Source organism: Leptonychotes weddellii, chromosome 11, assembly GCF_054177405.1.
Source record: "Leptonychotes weddellii isolate Sample4059 chromosome 11, ASM5417740v2, whole genome shotgun sequence".
Lineage (NCBI taxonomy): Eukaryota > Metazoa > Chordata > Mammalia > Carnivora > Phocidae > Leptonychotes > Leptonychotes weddellii.
In genome coordinates this window covers 12,117,759-12,140,057 of record NC_138379.1, presented here as the reverse complement: position 1 = coordinate 12,140,057, position 22,299 = coordinate 12,117,759, and the positions used below count along the sequence as shown (strand labels likewise).

The 22,299-nt window shown below is 37.8% G+C and overlaps 1 protein-coding gene across 2 annotated transcripts in view; it reads right to left on the bottom strand.

Moving 5' to 3' along the window:
* NUP160 (nucleoporin 160) overlaps window positions 1–22,299 on the bottom strand; it is a 41,902-nt gene that overhangs the window by 7,452 nt on the left and 12,151 nt on the right. For both annotated transcript variants that reach the window (XM_081798095.1, XM_081798096.1), the window contains exons 8-23: window positions 17,854–17,931; window positions 17,496–17,593; window positions 16,188–16,272; window positions 14,703–14,771; window positions 12,432–12,515; window positions 11,980–12,150; window positions 11,097–11,196; window positions 10,654–10,819; window positions 10,062–10,189; window positions 9,810–9,970; window positions 7,168–7,301; window positions 6,391–6,461; window positions 5,508–5,667; window positions 4,410–4,479; window positions 3,755–3,853; window positions 2,994–3,113 (exon numbers count right to left, since the gene is read on the bottom strand). In XM_081798095.1, coding sequence (XP_081654221.1) covers window positions 2,994–3,113; window positions 3,755–3,853; window positions 4,410–4,479; window positions 5,508–5,667; window positions 6,391–6,461; window positions 7,168–7,301; window positions 9,810–9,970; window positions 10,062–10,189; window positions 10,654–10,819; window positions 11,097–11,196; window positions 11,980–12,150; window positions 12,432–12,515; window positions 14,703–14,771; window positions 16,188–16,272; window positions 17,496–17,593; window positions 17,854–17,931 — 1,794 coding nt within the window. The remainder of the gene's footprint in view (window positions 1–2,993; window positions 3,114–3,754; window positions 3,854–4,409; window positions 4,480–5,507; window positions 5,668–6,390; window positions 6,462–7,167; window positions 7,302–9,809; window positions 9,971–10,061; window positions 10,190–10,653; window positions 10,820–11,096; window positions 11,197–11,979; window positions 12,151–12,431; window positions 12,516–14,702; window positions 14,772–16,187; window positions 16,273–17,495; window positions 17,594–17,853; window positions 17,932–22,299) is intronic.

Below are 22,299 nucleotides of genomic sequence, written 5' to 3'. Positions count from 1 at the left end.
AAGACAGAACAGTGCTCTTCAAACTTTTTTGATTGTCCACCCTATTAACGTCTGTGCACACATGTGCACATGTATTTACTTATGTATACACAGCTCTCTAATATATATGTTTAACACACTCAACATATAAATTTATAGAAGATGAAATAAAGATAAAGTTTTGAATTATTTTTGTTTACTAGTACTTATTTATTCTTTTCTTTATTAACAGTATAAAACATCTTTTTTTTTGGATGCTTAGTTTTTATTTTACACTTTTTCTTGAAATATAACATATATTTAGAAACGTACATAAATCCTAGGTACACAGCTGACTGAATGTTCACCAAGTAAACATATCCATCCATAATTTATCGATCCATTCTGTCAATGGACACTTGGGTTTCTAGTGTATGAGTTTTATGAATATGTTGCTTGGATCATCATTATACATCTCTTTTGGTAAATATGTATATATTTATGGATATATTTAGAATTGGAATAACTGGGTCATAGGGTATATCAATGATTGCAGCTAGTAAATACCAACAGTTTTTCAAAGTGGTTGTAGCCAATTTATACTCCACTACAGGTGATTAGGATGCTTAATGCCTTGATAATTTTTTTTTTTTTTTAAGATTTTATTTATTTATTTGAGAGAAAGTAGGAGCAGAGGGGAGGAAGAGCAAAGGGAGAGGGAGAAGCAGATTCCCCGCTGAGCAGGGAGCCCGATGCGGGACTCCATCCCAGAACCCTGGGAATCATGCGATCATGACCTGAGCCGAAGGCAACGCTTAACCGACTGAGCCACCTAGGCGTCCAGTAATTTTCATGGTTTCTTATTATCCTGAGTTGACATTTTAATTCAAGATAGACTTACTTACATTTTAAAATAGCATTCCTGAGAAGTTCACCTGTTATCAGCTGATTCTTGTCAGATCTGATTATAGACTGTTTTTTTTTTTTAAAGATTTTATTTATTTATTTGAGAGAGAGAGAATGAGAGACAGAGAGCACGAGAGGGAAGAGGGCAGAGGGAGAAGCAGACCCCCTGCTGAGCAGGGAGCCCGATGTGGGACTCGATCCCAGGACTCCAGGATCATGACCTGAGCCGAAGGCAGTCGCTTAACCAACTGAGCCACCCAGGCACCCATCTGATTATATATATTTTTTTATTTTTTTATTATTTTTTATTTTTTTTATTCTTATGTTAATCCCCATACATTACATCAGATTACAGACTGTTACTGTTTTTACCTTGCAATATGGCTGATGAAGAGCCTGTATCAAAGGGAGAAGTATCAGCCCTATTTTGTCCTCATTTGCTTGTACTTTCTTAATCTGGCTTCTTTGCAGGAATTTTTTAAAATTGTGGAGGTGATTTGTATTAAAATGAAGCAATATCATGTATAAATCAATTTAACCAGGCAAACATAATCTACTGAAATCAAATGGAGTAGTGTAGGTGCCCCCCTGAAGCCCCACCGCAGCTATGACACCTTCACTCTTCCTTCAGATGCCTACCTTGAGACTAAATGACAAGTGACCACCTGGTAAAGGACCACATAAGAGCACCAGGGTTGATCCTTATATTAAACATTAGCACATCTTAATTTATTTCTTCTGTGTGAGTTCTAGTATTTTCTTCAATGGCCCACTGTGGGGTCCATCAGAGCAGTGATTCATCATGCTTTTTGAATCAGTACCTTTCTTCTGATGAAAGCTATGGAGCTTCTCCACAGAAAAAATACAAGCAACATTTTGCACACAATTTCAGGGGATTTACCAACTCCTCAAATCTAGCCAGCCTCAGATTAAAAAATCCTTAGAATTCAGGGTGCCTGGTTGACTCAGGTGGTAGAGTGTGCAACTCTTGATCTTGGGGTTGTAAGTCTGAGCCCCACAGTGAGTGTGGAGATTACTTAAAAACAAACAAACAAACAAGCAAAAAACTGGGGCACCTGGGTGGCTCAGTCGGTTAGGTGACCGAGTCTTGATTTCAGTTCAGGTCATGATCTCAGGGTGGTGAGATCGAGACCCTCGGTGAGCTCCATGCTGAGCTTGGAGCCTGCTTAAGATTGTCTCCCTCTCCCTACCCCACTCACGTGCTCTCTCTCTCTCCCTCAAATAAATAAATAATAAAATATATCTTAAAAAAAAAAATTCTTAGAATTCAAAATAATTTTCTCATCAGAAGGATGGTGGAGGGTTATTAAGAGCTACAAATCTATTTCAGTAGAAATTCATTTATCTTGGGGTGCCTGGCTGGCTCAGTCAGCAGAGCATGTAGCTCTTGATTGCAGGGTCATGAGCTTAAGCCCACATTGGGCATAGAGCTCACTTAAAAAAAAATCATTTGTCTCTTTTACAAGCAATGAACAAAATGGTTAAGCCTGCCTTTGTCATTTACTTTTTGGTGGGAAATTTAGATAACAACAAATAGTTATCTAAAATCTAAACATCAAGAATGGTTAAATGTTATGGTGACAGAGGCGCAGAGACTTCAATGAAATGAGGACTTGAACCTTGACTATCTGGAAAAAGGGAAACAGCAGGTACAAAGGTCTTGAAGGGAACAGAGTGTATGCCTGGCTTGCATGAGATAGTAAGCAGGCCACTCTCTCTAGAACTGAATGATCAGAGAAAAGAGTGACAGGAAAAAAGGTCAGTAGAGATACTGAGGTCCAAATATTAAAAACTAAGGCTAAATACAGCATTCCAAGTTAATTCCTTGAGATTTAGGCAAGACTACTATCAGTAAAATTCTGATGACCAGGCTAACAAACTGGTAGGTATCATAATAGGAATTTCACTTAAGTTAAAAACATTACCAATTTCGTTTAAAATATACGTTTTCTTTAATTTCTCCAGGGAATTCATTTCTCTCTTCTCTTGGAAGTTCAGGGAACAATTAAATTTTTACATTACTTTTCTCCCCAAATACAAAAGCAATGATTTCAGACACGTTTTTACACAGGGTGGTGTAAGAAGGACCAAACCACACCATAATATACCTTATCATAATACTGCATCTTGGGGGTGGAAACAATCTCCCCATCTTCTGAGCGAATCAAGCGATCCAAGAATTCCTCTTTGCCCACTTCAGATGCTGCATGGCGGAAGCAATCCAGAGCCTGGAGAAATAAAAGAATACAAAATGACTTATAATGGACTGTTTTAATTCTAGGTGCTTAAAAGTCGGGGGAGGGGAGGCAGGTGCTAAAGGAAAGCCAAAAAAGAAAAATTAAGACTGTTGACTACATTTACAATTTCTGCCATTCTAAATTCTGACACATTAATATTTTTCTTTATCTCATTTTTAACTTAAATATTTTTAATAAGAAAATTGATGGATAAATATACAATAGCATAGTAACATGTTAACATTTGTAGAATTTGAGTGGTGAGTATATGATTAAGTCTTTAAACTTTCTGCATATTTGAAAATTCACATAAATAGGATGTCAGGGAACAAGTTAGAAAGATAAACTTCCATAATGGGGTGAGATAGCAGCATAAAATTAAAAAAAATTCATCCCTAAAAACACCTACACAGGGGCAAAAGGGTTTTAACATTTTCTTCTTCATGTTTTCCCATGTTCTAACTAATTTGCAAAGCACATGAAAGCTGAACAATCCCCACATGGCTCCTGCTGGCACTAATCGTCTTTATCCATATCTAGAGGATTCCGTGCCTTCCATCCCCCCAACCTAGTTTAGATGGAGACCAAGTGTCCTCTCTGCACTGAAGTTGGTTCATTCAAATGCAATTTACCTTCTGTCCCTCTCCTGTAACCAGGTAACACCGTCCCAGCATAAATCGACAGGAACCAACATTGACTTGACACCAGGGACGTAGCAGTTGAATATAATCCTTAAAGGCATAAAAGTTGCTTTCTGATTAGAAAATAAATATAAGGAGATAACCATTCCCAAGTTTTTCAAAGAGGGAAAGAAGATAGTGGTCAGTCAACATAAAAGGTGTATTTCCTGAAATCATCTGGAAATTAAAATCTAATCCTGTTAATCTATTCTTGTATTAGGTTAGACACTTTACAAAAAGCAAACAGGACTCTAATAACACCAACACATGTAAAAACACATACACTTTTCCAACTTAGCAATTTTCAACTTTTGGTATTTATTGGTTTAATGACTAGATTCCTGTAAAGGATTTATATGAAGACAATGGTATGTTTGTTTTAGTATAAGGAGAACCTAACAGGATTAAAAAAGCAAAACAAGATACCCTAGGAAAAAAACATTAGGAATGACATGTCAAGAGAGAAGTAAAGAAAATGTCTCTGGGGTATGTTTTGGTGCAATCAAGTTTAAATTATTATGGTTCTTATTATCAGCCAATTAAAATGCAGGTAACATTTATAAAGGAAAAAATTCCAGAAATCCAAGAATGATTAAACTGTACTCACCTGCAATTGTACATACTGACAATTCCCCATCAAACATTCCAGAAAGAGACATCCGGGATTGCTAGGCCATCTAGTCACTGGATAAGGAGATTTTTCTACTTTTTTGGCAAACTTAAATATATATACATATTGGGCATCAAACTCTATGCAATGATTTAATTTTTAAAAAAGAAGGTAAGAGAAAGTGGCAGAGCACGTGTTCTTGTATTAGACAAATACGGTTTAAAGGTTATTACTATTTTTTAAAGATTTTATTTATTTATTTGACAGAGACACAGCGAGAGAGGGAACACAAGCAGAGGGAGCGGGAGAGGGAAAAGCAGGCCTCCCACGGAGCAGGGAGCCCGATGTGGGGTTCGATCCCAGGACCCCGGAGATCACGACCTGAGCCGAAGGCAGACGCTTAACGACTGAGCCACCCAAGTGCCCCATGGTTTAAACGTTATACATTAGAAGCCTAGTCACCTAGCTCAGAATTCAATCTATGGGCTAGACCATGTATTCATCCCTGGGCGATCACTGCCAGTTCTGGTATATTATACATACCTTTGGTGCCAGTGGACACCCAGCATCTACCATAGTGTCTGACATACAGAGCCATTCAATAAATACTTGATGAACATATAACGTTTTAAGAGATCTAGGTATTAAGTATTTGTGTACCAAGAAAATCTGGCTAAGTCCGGAGGAAAATAAAACAAAATAAAATAAAAATTGGGATATCTGAGAGTAAATATTATCATTTCTTGTTGGGGGAATAAGCACCCAATCTCATTAAGAATCTTCATTATTCAGGGAGAATTAAGAGCCTTAGGCTATTTAGACAGAAAACACCTTTTAACTGGCTTTCATTTTTTTTAAAGATTTATTTATTTATTTGAGAGAGTGAGAGAGTGCATGCGCCATGAGTCGGGGGAGGATCAGAGGGAGAGGGATGAGAGAATCCTCAAGCAGAGTCCCTGTTGACTGCAGAGCCCAATGCAAGGCTTGATCCCAGGACCCAGAGATCATGACCTTAGCTGAAGTCAAGAGTTGTCCACTTAGCCAACTGACTGAGCCACCCAGGAACCCCTAACTGGCTTTTAAATAAAAGGATACAAAAGCTGCAATAAATAATTGGTAGTTGCAGTAATCATCTCGGGCCAATTCAACCCAGTTTGGCTCAGAGGTGCCTTTGGTTGAGAGAAGAGATGAGATATGATATGTTTTCTTGCAACTTCTTGGAAGAATAATTCCACAATTGTCTGAGGGCTAGATACTTAAAAAGAAAAAGTTATGACAATCATCAACTTGTGATAGTAGTGCCAATTTTCAATTAAGATAGTCTACTAATTCATGTTATGCCTATAATAAAGAACATTTATTATTTCAAATATACATTACACATGGGTGTAATCATTGGCAATATAAATAAAAGCAGATTATAAAGTGTGAAGTACTATACAAATGCAATAAAAAACCACTTAAATCAACAGTGCACTCATGTCCTTTTCTTTTCACTGATCTCACTACACCTAAGCGTCTTCCTTAGGGAGTGTTTACAGTAAATATGGTCTCAAGATTCCAAGTTTTATACCAAAATAATACAAAACAAATTCTCCAGAATGGTTCTCAAGTATGAGAGACGATGCCTTTTAAATATGTATTAAGACAAGATTACAAAAGCTACCATGAACTTAAATTTTAAAACTAATTTTGTTGAATTAATCACCAGAGTATCAATATACAATAGAAAAGCAGGAATACACACACACATACATATGTTTACATATGCAACACCCTTAGTCTATGCTTGATTTGGGTTTCCCGGGGTTTCATGGACTCCCTGTCACAGGTCTCAGGCCACAGCTCACTTATGAACCTCCCAAAGTGAAAGCAGAGCCTACCCAATCTTTCCACAGCAGAGGTGGCAAAGGACCACTTTAATGAATATGCAATAAAAGCCAAATTTAAAATCAAATGCATATAGTCTAGTCCTTACCAAACTTATTTGCCATTACAGCACCAGAGTCAGTCAGTTCCAGTACTGACAAGTGTTGTAGATTGGACTCCCTGGGAGAACAGAGAAAAAGACAGCAGTTCTTCTACACAAACATTACTACAAGTTCTTCTCCATACAATACTGTCAATTTAATTAGTAAGTTGCATATAAAAGCTCTATTGAAAGGACATTGCCAAACAGGACAGTTTATCTTATTGAAAATATAATTCTTTTAAGTAATGGTTTCTTTTTCTTTTGGTTATAAAGCAGCTCAGCCTACCTTTTGTAACTAGTATGTTTTTGTGTGTGGTCTAACTTGCCCTGTGACCTCATCTATTTGGCCTTCAACAGGATTTATCTTTACATTAAACACACACACATATGTAATAACGGTACACCTGAAACTCAGGTAACATTGTGTGTCACCTCTATTTCAATTTTAGAAAAAGCATAAAAAACGCGTGGTTAGTGAAAAACTACCTCTCTCAACAGTTTCTAAGAAAAGACAAATTTTGGAAATTACATATATTTTCCATTTCCACTCCAGAATAAACATTTTTTCTTTTCAAAAAACCACATATATAATAATGTATATCTAGTATTTTGATTCTTTTTATAAACTGCCTTCAACCTTTGGAAATTGAAGCAGCTAAATGCTCTCTGAATTTTATAGGCAAATCATGGAACCGCATAACGTTTACAATTTTTTTTAAGACAATGAAAAAAATAATCAAACTCGCAATTTATTTTAAAAATAACCAGAATAGTGAAACTCACAGCGTGTCAACTGGAACATCAGTTGCCAAGCACTGACTTCCCCACTTAATGAGATAATAAGATAAGAGTAGAGGAGTTGTTCGATGTAGGAGGTCTTGCTGGTCTTGAATGAGCTGACCAGCTCCCAAGATCACCTATACATGATGAGTGGGTGGGTGAGACCATACACAGCGATTAGTGATAACTCTTAAGGTTCAGGTGGAGGTAAAATAAATAACAAACACAGTTACAAAGGGCATACAAAAAAAGCGACACATGTACATAAAGGCAACACACCTATTAAATTTTAGGGTAGCAAAAATATCTACCCAAAGATTTAACAGTACAAAAATGCTGATGGTGAAAGAGAAAACAAAAGTGTAATTTTCACTGAATCTGTGGGCTCAGAATTCAAGAACAGGAACAGGGAAATCTAAGCCCTTCCTTATGTTACTAGTCTTGGATAAAAATAGTTATGAACATTAGAGGAAATTTTGGCAATACCACCAAAAGCCTTAAAAATGTGCATAGCCTGTGACCAATCAATTCTGAGTTCTGAGAATTTATCTCAAAGATACAGTAGAGGTGTATGGATATTTATAGGTATGAGGAAAAAACTGGCAACAACCTGGATGGCCACAAATGGGACTGGTTGAATAAAACTGTGCTAGGTTAACTATAAAAATAATTTTGTAGAATACTTAATGACCTGTGAAAATACTGATGAGCTGTGTAAGGTAGAATAAAAACAATCAGATTACAAAAATACCATGTAGCATATCCTAATTCTAGAAATAAAATGTTTGCAGAGAAAAAAGAGTGTACACCAACATGTTATCCCAGTTGTTACTGGGTCAATTACAGATGAATTTTAATTTTTTTTGTTTATAGACAGAGGCTTACATATAAAGGTTCTATGATGAACATCTATTACTTCTGTACTTAGAAAAAAACAATGGTTATAATTAACAAACAAACGCCCCACAAAAACTACTGAAGAAATGGAAGACTGCAGAGATTGAAAAGAACTCAGTAAGGGCTGCCCTGAGTACCAGGCTCTCAGGAAAGGCTCCTGTGTCTCCCGGGTGGTCTTAAACAAATCATCTTCCTAAATGTCCTCCTTATTTTTACCTGAAATTCTACCATTATCAACGTATTTGAGTTAATAAATTCTGATTTAAAATATATGAATAGCTTTGGGAGTCGCAAAGGCCTTGCAGTTCTTTATACATTAACATGAGTTAGTGAACCAGACTGCTCCCTTGTCAGGCTAGGATGAGATAACCAACTGACAGACAAGTGGGGCTTCTGCCTGAGGGCAGAAAGGCAATCTCCAAACATGGAACATTTAGTAGCATGGGAGACAAGGACTACGAGACTACGAGACAACAAGACAAGAGTCTGGTGGCCTAAGAAGACTAGGATGGAAAAGGAAGCACAGAATGGAGCTGGGAGGACCCCAGGTGGTGCAGTTGGTTGAGCGTCTGACTCTTGGGTTTCGGCTCAGGTCATTATCCCAGGGTCATGAGATGGAGCCCCGAGTTGGGCTCCACACTGGGCATGGAGCCTGCTTGAGATTCTCTCTCTCCCTCCTGGCCCCCCACAGTGCACATGCTATCTCTCTCAAATAAACATCACATCTTAAAAAAAAAAAAACGTGCCTAGGCTAAATTTTGTACTGCAAAAATTTCCTTTCTCTTCCACACTAAATGGTATCTTGTTATCACATGCAAAGTAGTTACTAACAATACTAAATTTTGGGAGAGCCACCCTGGGAAATTTCCCCATCACTATACATACAAAGATTGATTGTAAAATAATCTGCTTCATGGATTTTTTTTTAAGCTTATTTATTTACTTATTTTTAAAAAAGATTTTATGTATTTATTTGACAGAGAGACAGAGCGAGAGAGGGAACACAAACAGGAGGAGTGGGAGAGGGAGAAGCAGCCTTCCCGCTGAGCAGGGAGCCGGATGCAGGGATCGATCCCAGAACCCTGGGATCATGACCTGGGCTGAAGGCAGACGCTTAACGACTGAGCCACCCAGGCGCCCTCAGTATATTTATTTTTTAAAAAGTAGGCTCCTCACCCAGCATGGACCCCAACACCGACCTTGAACTCACAACCCTGAGATCAAGACTGAGCTGAGATCAAGAGTCTGACACTTAACCAACTGAGCCACCCAGGTGCCCTTATTTATTTTTAAGTAATCTCTACACCCAACATGGGACTCAAACTCAAGAGTTGCATGCTCTTCTGACTGAGCCAGCAGGTGCCCCTTGTCATGTATGTTCTTTTTTTTTTTAAGATTTTAATTAATTAATTAAAAAGATTTTATTTATTTGACAGAGAATGCCCACACAAGCAGGGGGAGAGGCAGGCAGAGGGAGAGGGAAAAACAGGCTCCCTGCCAAGTAGAGAGCCCGACATGAGGCCAGCTCACAGAACCTTGGCATCATGACCTGAGCCAAAGGCAGATGCTTAACCAACTGAGCCACCCAGGCGTCCCCATCATGTACGTTCTTAATCTGCAATTTTAGACACTCACTACAGGTCAAACGTAGGTGATAGAGCAGTGAACAAAGACAAAAGTCTGTACCCATAGAGCCGACATTCTGCTCTGTGAGTAGATTTTACAGGTTTCCCCCAAGCAGTACTTACGGCATCTCCCAGCCTCATTAGCAGATGCTGCAATATCACAAGGTCTCGGCAGATGAGGAAGCGAGTGCTGGCAATTTTACACACACCTCTGCACACAATGCATGCTGCTGTGTTGCCACCATACAGCTGGGAAAGATTCATTCGAATATTCAAAGGCTGAGCTATAATTAAGAGAAAAAAAAAAAGGAAAAGAAGTTAAAAGGAGTTAAACTGTTTTCTCTAAATCAAAGAGACACGTTTGTTGTCATTCACCTGGATTGAACCCCTTTTCCATTTCCACTTCTGTCTCATAATCCATTTCCCGCACAAGTAGCCCGATGGCCTGGATTGGGTTCTTGATCTCTTGCAGCTTACTGCAAATATCCTCCATCACATTTTCTCTAGAAGGACAATCAGGAAACTATTACTACTGAGAATACGTAACACAGAAGACTCTATAAGTGCTATAAGCTAAATGCTCTATGAGACAGGAAGACTAGCTACAGAATAAAGGAGTGGAGATAATCACTCTGGCATACAAGATACTTTTACTTCATACAGCAAATTTTCCCTCATTCTTTCAGAAATGACAGACAAAATGCATGTGAGAAAATACTTTTATGTTTTAGAATTTATAGCTCAGTTAGTAGTTAATAGAGCATAATTTATGAGTCTGCTTCCAGATCTGAATTCATGTGTAAGATTTTGTTTAAAAGCAGAGACACCTATTGAGAATTTTAGCAACTCATTTTAACTTCAAACCACTATTTTGCATGGACTTGCATGTACATTAAAAACTTGATGCTGGCACTAAAATTTGCTAAATTTCTATTAGGAAATGCACTTTACCCTAAATGCTCCTTACACATCAATAGTGATCAAATCTTCCAGAATCTGTTCTGCAGCCTTTTCTGGAGACTGTAGGTTGTAACAGCTCATTTCCATCACTGCTGACATATCCATAGTTACTGACTCCCCAATCAGGCGAAGACATTTTATAAGACACATGACATCCCGAGCAACATCCACATCTGTGAGTAAGAGAACGTTAACATTCATGACTCAAGCCAATGAAGAGCCACTGATTAATATTATACTAAAATAAAATATTAATAATTAAATGCCAAGGATCTATCTGAGGTCTTGGAGATGCTTAGGCCTCTTCAGTTTTCCTTACAATATCTATATTGTGGTAAACTGACCAGGAAAGGTCATAGTGGCAATCAAAGTTTTTTTGCATCCACTTGAAACAAAGCATAGAGTTCATGTAGGAAGGGGCTTAAACATGGACACAGTAATTATTATTACCATCAGATATAGCTGCCTCATCCTCTGCCAAAAGGTTCTCATCAGGCAGGAGATACAAATGATCCACTAAGGAGGAAGGCACAAGGAAAGACAGGTATCCCTGGAAATACAAATCTTCCAATTACACTTTTTGCAATGAATGTTTACAGGTATAAAAAAATTGAGACCTGAATCTTATCACGAGGAAACACCAGACATATCCAAGCCGAGAGACACTCTATAATAAACAACAGGTATAGTTTTCAAAAAATGTCAATGTCATGGAAGACAAAGAAAGGCTGACAAAAGCTCAAGATTAAGCTAAATAAACATGACAACCAAATATATCCAAGATCTTAGATTGGATCCTATATCAGAGGAAAAATTATGGGCACAACTGGTAAAATCAGAATGTAACAGTACAATATCATATCAATAACGAATTACCTGATCTTTAAATTGTGCTGTGGTTATGTAAGAATACACGGTTCTTTTTTTTTTTTTTTAAGAATACACTGTTCTTAAGATACATAGTAAAATATTTAAGAATACAGGGGCATAATGTCTATGACAGTCAAGTGGCTTAAGAAGAAAAATATTTATGTATAAAAGGAGGGAAAGCAAATGGAAGCTAACAAACAATGAATCTGGGTGAAGGGTATACAAAAGTTCTTTGTGCTACTCTTGTAACTCTTTAAAGTTTGAAATTACTTCAAGACATAAGGTAAATAACGTAAAATGCAAGAAAATTATAAATAATGCAGAAGACTATCTAAATACAAATGAACTATAATTCTAAAAGAAAAAAAAGTACTAAAAGCTAACTATAACATTTGACTTGACTGATAGTCTGAAAGATCTGCAGACCCATCTAAAGGAGTTCTATATGCTTTAGCTCCCTTACTTTTTTCAGTAGGCACACCATGTTTGTGTGTGGATTCAGATGAAGGGCAAGAGGGTGAGAGAGGGCTTCTTGGTACTGAAGACAACAGGCATAGAACTTGCACCAGAATTCCTGTTGTAAATTTCGAAACTCCTCCTGGGAAAATTCATATTCTGTTACACTTCCTTGGAGCTAGCAAAGAAGAAAAGGGTGGGGGGAAGAGAGAAACTCTTAATACCATTTGGGATCTTTCTTCCCCAAAACATAACTGTCTAATATCATTTTACTAAGTTATAGCCAAATGAATATCCCATATTATGCATTACATGCCATAGACTATATGTATCTAATTTTCAAATTAAAAGGTTAACATTTATACTTCCTACTAACAAGGTCCAGTGAACAACTTGAACAATTCCTCAGTAGCAATCTACCCTGTACCAAGAAATTATTCTTTCTCTACCAAACCTCACCTCACTTTCAACAGCTAAAGTGACTTCTTTCTTCAGTTCACTCCATGAAAGATCTAAATTCCTCTCAGTTCCTCGACAGAAAATCTAAAATTAAAGGAGACATTTTAGAGTATTATACACTACCCAAAACTGAATGAGAAAGACTTCAATTTAGAAGGCAATGAGCCAATACACAGCTATACAATAGAAACTGAACACGCCTGAACAACCCGTCTATGTCTAACTCTGCGAATAATTCCTGTATGTAAAATCATAGCCAGTTTGAAATCATTGTTTTTTTTTTTTAAATCATTTATATAGACCAGAAAAAACTACAGAAATCCATGAATCTGACAGAATTAGAACAGGGTAGGAAGGGGCTTAAACTGGATTACAAAAAGCAAAAAAACCCCTGAAAGGCCATTGCTCAGCCAGAAGGAAGATATAAAATGATGCTAAATACACACACCCAAGACTGGCACAAAAGCAAGCTAGAGTAGTCTTGTGGCTGGTCACTCTACTAGGAATGACTCTCCTAAAGGAGAGCATTTATTTTATTTATTTATTTTTTAAACATTTTATTTATTTTTTGACAGACAGATAGAGTGAGAGAGCACAAGCAGAGGGAATGACAGAGGGAGAGGCAAAGCAGGCTCCCCGCCGAGCAAGGAGCCCCACATGGGGCTCAATCCCAGCACCCTGGGATCATGATGTGAGCCGGAGGCAGACGCTCAACCAATTGAGCCATCCAGGAGTCCCTAAGGAGAACATTTATGCCTTAGTGATTATTTAATATTTCAGTGTACAAGAGATATCATAAGACAAATACATTTAATTGTTAACAAGGAAGAAGGCTGATGGGATGAAAAGAAAAAACACCTTAGAAGGGAGTGACCGTGTCACCCACAAGTTTTAGCAGAGAGAAAACAGAAAACATGCAACAGCCAAATATTTAAGAATGTATGTAAAAGAAAAGGGTCTAGAAATGGTATCATCTGAGAGAAAGTTAAGGAACTGGGTGTATTTAATCTGGAGGAAGATTCCTAAAATATTTGACTAGTTGCTTTGCAGAAGACAGGCATGTTCCATGAAGTCCCAAAAGAGAGAACCCACCAAAAGGATAGGGGCTAAATGTGATCTAATATTGGGAAGAGCTTTTAAATAACAGCTTGGGAACAATAACTCACACAAGAGCCAGTGGGAAACTGATCACTGAAGGCAGAGACAACCAGGAGCTGAATGGTGGTTGGAAAAGCCTCAGAAGGTGTTTCTTTGTGTGGAAGGTCAGGTGAGGAGATTCTCAGGGACCTTTCAATTCTATGAGTGATTTTTGTTTTTTGTTTTTAAGATTTTATTTATTTATTTGACAGAGAGAGAGAGACAGCGAGAGAGGGAACACAAGCAGGGGAGTGGGAGAGGGAGAAGCGGGCTTCCTGCTGAGCAGGGAGCCTGATGCGGGGCTCGATCCCAGGACCCTGGGATCATGACCCAAGCTGAAGGCAGATGCTTAACGATGGGGCCACCCAGGCACCCCTGATTATTCTATTTTTAATTCACGAAGTTAATGGCAATTTAAGGAAACCCAAGTGACTTTAAAGTAAAGAATCCTTTTGTAAAGCATTAAGTATCTCTTAAGCCATGTGACTTTGATGATTAGATTTTCAGAGGTTTTTTTTGAATCTGAACTAAGTCAGACCTTCGTTGTATTAACAAAAGGGTAAAAGAGAGTACCATCAAAACTAACCAAGAGGGGCGCCTGGGTGGCTCAGTCGTTAAGCGTCTGCCTTCGGCTCAGGTCATGATCCCAGGGTCCTGGGATCGAGCCCCGCATCGGGCTCCCTGCTCCGCGGGAAGCCTGCTTCTCCCTCTCCCACTCCCCCTGCTTGTGTTCCCTCTCTCGCTGTGTCTCTCTCTGTCAAATAAATAAATAAAAATCTTTAAAAAAAAAACCTAACCAAGAAAACATTTTAAATTTCTTTCAAGTACTGAGATTACATGCAGAATAGTATGGTATCTTTTTACAATAGTGAAGGCACAAATTTCTCTTTTTACTACTGGCACACTTCAGTAGTCATTGGGAAAGTACCCACAGCTCTACCTCCCTGTTGGGAGTCTTACTTAATGGAAAAAACATTTAAAAAATTACACTAATAAGCACATGTATCTACAACTGCAAAAATATGTTTGGTGTTTAGTGTATATAAAACAACAAAAATTAATAGTAATTATTAATTATACAATGATAGTGACAAAGTAAGAGATAGTCTAAATATTAAATCTTTTCTTGCTGACCTGTAAAGCTTTACATAAAGCTGCATTTATGAATCGTCCTGGTGTAAATAGATTCTGCAAATACATCTCCTGTTAGAACAGTAAAACAAAAATTAGTGTCATTCTAAATAGATAAAATCTGGAAAAATTTGAAGGAAGAATTCATCACATTAGCACCAACATTTGAGTTTCCATTATATAAATATAGCCTTTCTATATTTGAGCAATACCAAATACTAGAGCAGTTCTCTTTTCACATTGAGAAGACTGCAATGTCTCTGAGTCAACTAGGTGTACTATAATGAAATCAGTGTGTTCCTCATGGAGTACTTCATAGCATTCCACTGGAAAACAGAGCTTGTCAAATGCCAACCTTAAATGGAAAAGGTGAACCTCAGTTTATTGGTGATACACACTGGGAAGAGAACAATTAAACTAAACTGGTTTCTACACAATCCACAAAGTGGCTCACATATAAAAGAAAAGGAACCAAGAATAGGCATTACATGTAAAAAACAAATAAAAACCTGCAATAAGCTGTCACTAGCAGGGAAATGAAGTAGAGAGAAAAAAATGGGAAGTCCTATGTTGCCTAATTATTCTGCCCAAATTTTTAAATCAGATTTGCAGGAAGTAGCAAACCTGACTGACCTTCATTCAAATTTCCTTCCTCCTCCTAAGGTTCTAGGGAATGACCTCGGGCCCATAATCTTCAACCTCATTTTAACATGAAGGCATCATCTGAAAGCTTTTGCTTCTACTTATCCTGAGGGTATCTCTGAAAAACAGGGAGACCGGCCTGTTTTGCTCGCTATTGTATTACCTTTTAAAGTTATTTTCTTCATAGTATATACGCTACCAGAATTTATCTGATTTCTAGTTTATACATGCATGTACCAACATGGTTGGTATAGTGGACACATAGTGTTTATGCCTGCCCAGCATCCATTTCCCTTCTTTTACTAACAAGTCCCTATCTTTCTCTGGGGAACCATTCCTCCTCTACCCATATTCCCCCTACTCAACTGACCTCACCATCTCCACAAGAGCAAGGTGCAGGTCGGACAGGTTTCTCATGCCAAGCCAGATTACCTATTCCTTCTGCTCAGAGTGACTACATCAGAAATCAGCACAAGGTTCAAGCCAGGTAAATGAGAGTCTACTTCAGGACCAGGGACAGAGGTTCTTTCTTTCCTCTGGGGTTCCTAAGTTCATAGAATGCACAGGTTCAAGGAGCCTGCCTGAGAATAAACCCAACAAGGAGGAAAGCAGAATAGAGAAAAAGGAGAGATCAAGACCTGAAAGCACTGTTCCAGCCATGGCTGAAGCCAGGTAACTCTCAGCTTCTCAGCTGCACAAATCAATATTTTCCTTTTAAGCTTAAGTCAGTTTGAGGTGGGTTTCTTTCACCTGCAGCTGAAAGAATTCAGACTAATACAACTGATTCTTCTCAAACTAATGATCAGAGTAAATCATCCCCTTACATAAGACTTTAATGTTGCTTACTCTGGGGTCTTGATCATCTCTGAGAATGATCTCTTCCTCTGGCAGAGAGTGCATAAAAACCGAATTCCATTGACCTGCAGCATTACTACAGGGAAACAAAAAAGACCATCAACCTACATAAAAATGATAACTAAAAGCTTAGCTGTTGATCTAGTAAAAGTTTAAAAATAAATAAAGAAAACTTATTTTCAGCAGTCTGGCTTTACACAAGTGCTCTTAACAGTTTAATAGGCATCTTCCTGAAATTAAAACTCTAGCCACAAATATATAAATAATAGCTACTAATGTGCATTTACTATATGTTAGACACTATGCTAAGTGCAGTTAAGGGTATTACTCATGTAAGCCTTATGGTAACTCTAAAGGATGTACTACCCCCATTTTGCAGATAGGGAAAGTGAGGCTTAGGGCATCTCACAGCTACTCAGCTTCACAACTGGATTCAAACTCTCATCTGATACCAGAGTTCTGCTTTTTACTATTTTGCTGGAATGCTATCTATAAGGGGTATTTTCATATTTTGTGAGGTGTGGCTCAACCGTCTGGGGCAACTATTCCTTTTATTCTGCTTTAGAATACAGGGTTATGAGGGATCCCTAAGGTTCAATTAGTTTAGTTCCAAGGACATTAAACTGTATGCCAGGGAATCCTACCCAGGTCATTTCAGGGGTTACACAGTGTTTGATTCAAAATTATTTTTTTAATGTATTTTGTAACTACTAAAAAACATCTTATACTATTATCATGTACATTAATAGTATTAGAGACCAAATATACCTAATAATAGAGATTATCAACACATTAAATTGTGTTACGATTTTATACTCATAAAATACTAGTTTTATATACTGGAGTTCATTATCTTTCAGAAAAAGGGGTTTCCTGTTTTAAAAAAGTTTGAAAAGCACTATACTTGTGCAATCAATGTCTCTTCTTATGATGAGGAAACTGAGTACCCAAAGGGGCTGTAGTATCTTTTGGAAGTTGTGGCTGTCAGAAATAGTCTGCTCAGAAGCAAAGAAAACTCCCAAATCAGAATTATTTTGGGTATGTGCCATTTCTCCCAAGAAATATGGTATTTTCTTTATCTCATTCCTAAGTAATTCTTCATTTTGTTCTAAAACCAAAAGGTAAGAAATAACACAAAATGCAAAAGGAGGAATTTCGGAAAATAGTTAACAACAGGCAAGCCCAGGGATGAATCCTTTCAATGTGAACACCTGACTTTGGTTCTACATAAAAAGCTCTGTTTTCTAAATATGAAACTCCTTGGGGTGAGGCAGGATGACAGAGGTAAGTGATCCATACTGTTCATAGTTGATGTATTTCACAACAGTTTGGTTTTCAGCATCATGCCACATGGCCCAGATATCTGTAGAGGTTATGGCAAAGTCAATCAGTGTCTCCTAGGGGGAAATATGAGGGAAAATGAGGTTAAAATAAGAAAGGGTAATAGCTTATAGTGACTTAAATTTGTATCAATAGGAGGTAAAAGCATAAAAACAAAAGATGGTACCACAAGAACTTGGTAAAACCCAAATGAAATTTTGTTTGCATGTATCATTAAATATTCCATTTTAAGATTTCCATCCCTTTACAACATAGTTGAGTCAGTCAATACTTTTTTCCTGTACTTGTGTGATATGCAAAGGATGATCCAACCTACCTGAGAAGTGAATAGGGAGGAAATGTGATCTAGACTATAGCGGTTATTCTCAGTGCTCACCAGCTGGAAAATGCAGAACTGTTGAAACATAAGTTGATAATTTATTACTTGAAATAATCAACATGCTATTTTCTAAGAGTTATGAGCATCCAGAAACCAATTTTTTAAAAAATGTGGTAAAATACACATAACATTTATCATCTTAACCATTTTTAAGATACAGTCAAGTAGTGTTAAATACATTCACATTATCATGCAACCTATTTCCAGATATTTTCTCATCTTGTAAAACTGAAACTATACTCATTAAACAACTCCACACTCCCCTCTCCCTCCAGTCCCGGGTACCCACCATTCTACTTTCGGTTTCTATGAACTTGACTACTCTAGGCACTTTTTATATAAGTGGAATCTTCTTTTTTAATATAATTGGAATTTTTTTTTTAAAGATTTTATTTATTTATTTGACAGAGAGACAGCGAGAGCAGGAACACAAGCAGAGGGAGCAGGAGAGGGAGAAGCAGGCTTCCTGCCGAGCAGGGAGCCTGATGCGGGGCTCGATCCCAGGACTCTGGGATCATGACCTGAGCTGAAGGCAGACGCTTAATGACTGAGCCACCCAGGCACCCCATATAATTGGAATCTTAACAGTATTTTCTTTTTTTGTAACTGGATTACTTCACTTAGCTTAACATCCTCAAGGTCTATCCATGATGTAGCATGTGTCAGAATTTCCTTCCTTTTTAAAAAGGTTGAATACTACTCCATTTTATGTATATACCATTTTTATTTATTCATTCATCTGTCAAGGAACACTTCGGCTGTTTCTAACTTTTGGCTATTGTAAATAATGCTACGAATATGGGTGTATAAATGTCTTTTTTTTTTTTAAGATTTTATTTATTTGACAGAGAGAGACACACAGAGAGAGGGAATACAAGCAGGGGGAATGGGAGAGGGAGAAGCAGGGGGAATGGGAGAGGGAGAAGAAGGCTTTCCACTGAGCAGGGAGCCCAATGCGGGGCTCGATCCCAGGACCCTGAGATCATGACCTGAGCCGAAGGCAGACGCTTAACAACTGAGCCACCCAGGCGCCCTATAAATATGTCTTTGAGACCTTGCTTTGAATTCTTTGGGGGTATATACCCAGAAGTGGAAATTTGCTGAATCACATGGTAATGCTATGATCAATTTTGTTTTGAGGAACTGCCACGTTGTTTTCTACAGTGGCTGCGACATTTTACATTCCCACCAGCAACGCACAAGGGTTTCAATTTCTCCATATCCTTGTCAACCCTGCTATTTTCTGGGTTTTTTTTTGGATAGTAGCCATCCCATGGGTGTGAGGTAGTATCTCATTATGGTCAGAAGCCTGTTTTTAAGTTTATATTTTTACTAAAGTACCAGAGATAATTAATTTGAGAGAGAGCATGAGAGTGAGCACACGCTCCAGAGTGTAGGGGAGGGGCCCAGGGAGAGAATCTTCAAGCAGACTTCCCGCTGAGTATGGAGCCTGATGCGGGGCTTGATCTCATGATCCATGAGATCATGACCTGAGCTGAAACTAAGAGTCGGCTGCTCAACCGGCTGAGCCACCCAGGAGCCCTGTACCAGAGATAATTTAAAACATATGTGCAATACATATCAACACTAGTTAACTTTACTAAAAACTAAACTCTGTAATTCAAGTGTAGTATTTAACTCTACTACCAAAACAAATATTTTCAAACTCAAAAAATGATATTTAATGGATATTTTATTATTTATTTTTTAGATTTTATTTATTTATTTGACAAAGAGAGACAAAGCGAGAGAACACAAGCAGGGGGAGTGGAAGAGGGAGAAGGAGGCTTCCTGCGGAGCAGGGAGCCCGATGAAGGGCTCGACCCCAGGACCCTGGGATCATGACCTGAGCCGAAGGCAGGCGCCTAAAGACTGAACCACCCAGGCGCCCCTAACGGATATTTTTAAGTAATTTTTTGGATAAAGAAAATTCACTATAAATTGATGAGTGACAATGATTCTGTCTTTATAACACAAGCAACTGTCCACAAGGAAGTACTAAAAGAAAAATATACAGTGAGAGTCCCTCTTGGGAAAAAAATAGCAGTGTATGAAATATGGAAAATATATATAGTATTCATATTCATCTTAGCCTAGAGCTATATTTTACAAGTTGCAGATCTCAACCCCTTAGTGGGATATAAATCAATTTAGTAGGTCTCAACCATGTTAAAAAAAAAAAACAACAACGTATCAGAGTTCATCAGTTCATCACTCCTAGTACAGGTAAGCATGTTTCATGAAAATTTTTTTGTTACATGTCCATCATCACATATGTGTATAGTAAGTAGTAAAATAAGATATTTCTTATTATAGATTCTAGCCAAAAAACAAGTTGGAAAAATGCTGGGCTAGTGTAGTGCTTCTCAAACTACTTACCTGTAGTAAAGGACCAGCTTTTTTTTTTTTTTTTTTTAATTTCTAACCTGTTGCAGATTGATACTTTTACAAAATACAGAAACCTTGAATGTGAATGTCTGTAGCAATGTCAAACCACTATAAATGTCTCTAAAAGTTTTCCTCTCACTTTCTGTAGTTATCTTACTGCAAACTGGTAACCAAGAATTTGTGGCCCAGGACCAGTCCACAGACCACACACCACGGGTCTGCAGGACTTCTGTTTGTGAGTTGTCTTAGTGTCTTTTTTTTTAAGTTTTTTACTTATTTGAGAGAGAGAGAATGAGAGAGAGAGCACATGAGAGCGGGGAGAGTCAGAGGGAGAAGCAGACTCCCTGCCGAGCAGGGAGCCCGATGTGGGACTTGATCCAGGGACTCCAGGATCATAACCTGAGCCGAAGGCAGTCGCTTAACCAACTGAGCCACCCAGGCGCCCTGTCTTAGTGTCTTAGATGGAATACAGGCGGCAAGCTTATGATCTCAATGAGAACAAGATGCTGGGAATGACCAAAGTAATACACTTACTAAAGAATTAGAATCCAAAGAACCAAAAGAAAAATAAGAAACAAATGAAATTAATAGCAATGGACATAAGATATTACAGATAAAAGAAAAACAAAGTTCAACCATGCAGATTAGGGGAAACAAACAGGCTGAAGAGCAGTTTTTGTGAAAGGGGGAAAAAAAGGACTACAAGTTCATTATGACCGGAATAGGCCTAACTGCCAAAAAAGCTGATTTGATTTTAGGTTTCACTAATAGAACCATAATGCACAAAATGAAGGAAATAATAGCTCTGCTCAGGGGCGCTTGTGGCTCAGGTCATGATCTCAGGGTCCTGAGATCCAGCCCTGAGTAGGGCTCCACACTCAGCAGGGAATCTCTTTGTCCCTCTCCCTCTGCCCTCTCTGCCGCTCATGCTAAGAAATAAACAAAATCTTAAAAAAAAAAAGCTCTGCTCAATTTGACAGCACTCCTACATTCAATTTTGAATCTATTAGAGGCGTGCTTCTAAAAATGTAGGCCACAGACTGTTTCAGGGGATCAGTGAAGCTGAAACCCTTTCAAGTTTTTTTCTAAGTAATCTCTACGTCCAACGTGGGGCTCAAACTCACCACCCCAAGATCAAGAGTTGCATGTGACTGCTCTACCGACTGAACCTGCCAGTCCCCACCCCTGTGAGGCTGAAAGTCTTTTCATAATAAATACATCATTTGTCTTTTTCACTGTGTTGTTATTTTTGCATTGATGATGAAAAAGCCTAAATAGAGGGTAAAATTACTGGTGTTTTAACATGAATCAAGGCAATGGCACCAAACTGAATGCCCTTTCATGATAAAAACAATAAACTAAGAGCAGAAGCAAACTTCCTCAACACGATAAAGGGCATTTATGAAAAATTCACAGCTAACATCATACTTGATGGTCAAACACTGAAAGCTTTCTCCCTTAGATCAGCAACAAGACAAAGATGTAAGCTCTCCCCATTCTATTCAATATTGTACTGGAGGATCTATCCAGGGCAATTAAGGAAAAAAAAGGGATTCAATTGATTCAATTGGAAAGGAAGTAATAAAACTATTTGCAGATGAGGTTATCTTGTATATAAGACAGTCTAAGGACTCCACTGTAACACTATTAGAATAGAAAAAAAAAGAATAGAAAAATTCGGCAAGGTTGCAAGATACAAGATCAATATATAAAAATCAACCGTATTTCTATAAACTTGGATTGTAAAATCTGAAAATTAAATTGAGAAAATAATAATTTCATTTCAATAATTTCATTTATACTAGCATTAAAAGGAATAAAATACCTAGAAATAAAATGATCAAAAGAACTGCAAAACTTATACTCTGAAAACTACAAAACATTGTAAAAAAAAAAAAAAATTAAAGATCTAAATAAATGGAAAAACATCCCATGTTTATGGACCAAAAGACTTAATATCGCTAAGATGGAAATACTGTCCAATATCATCTACAG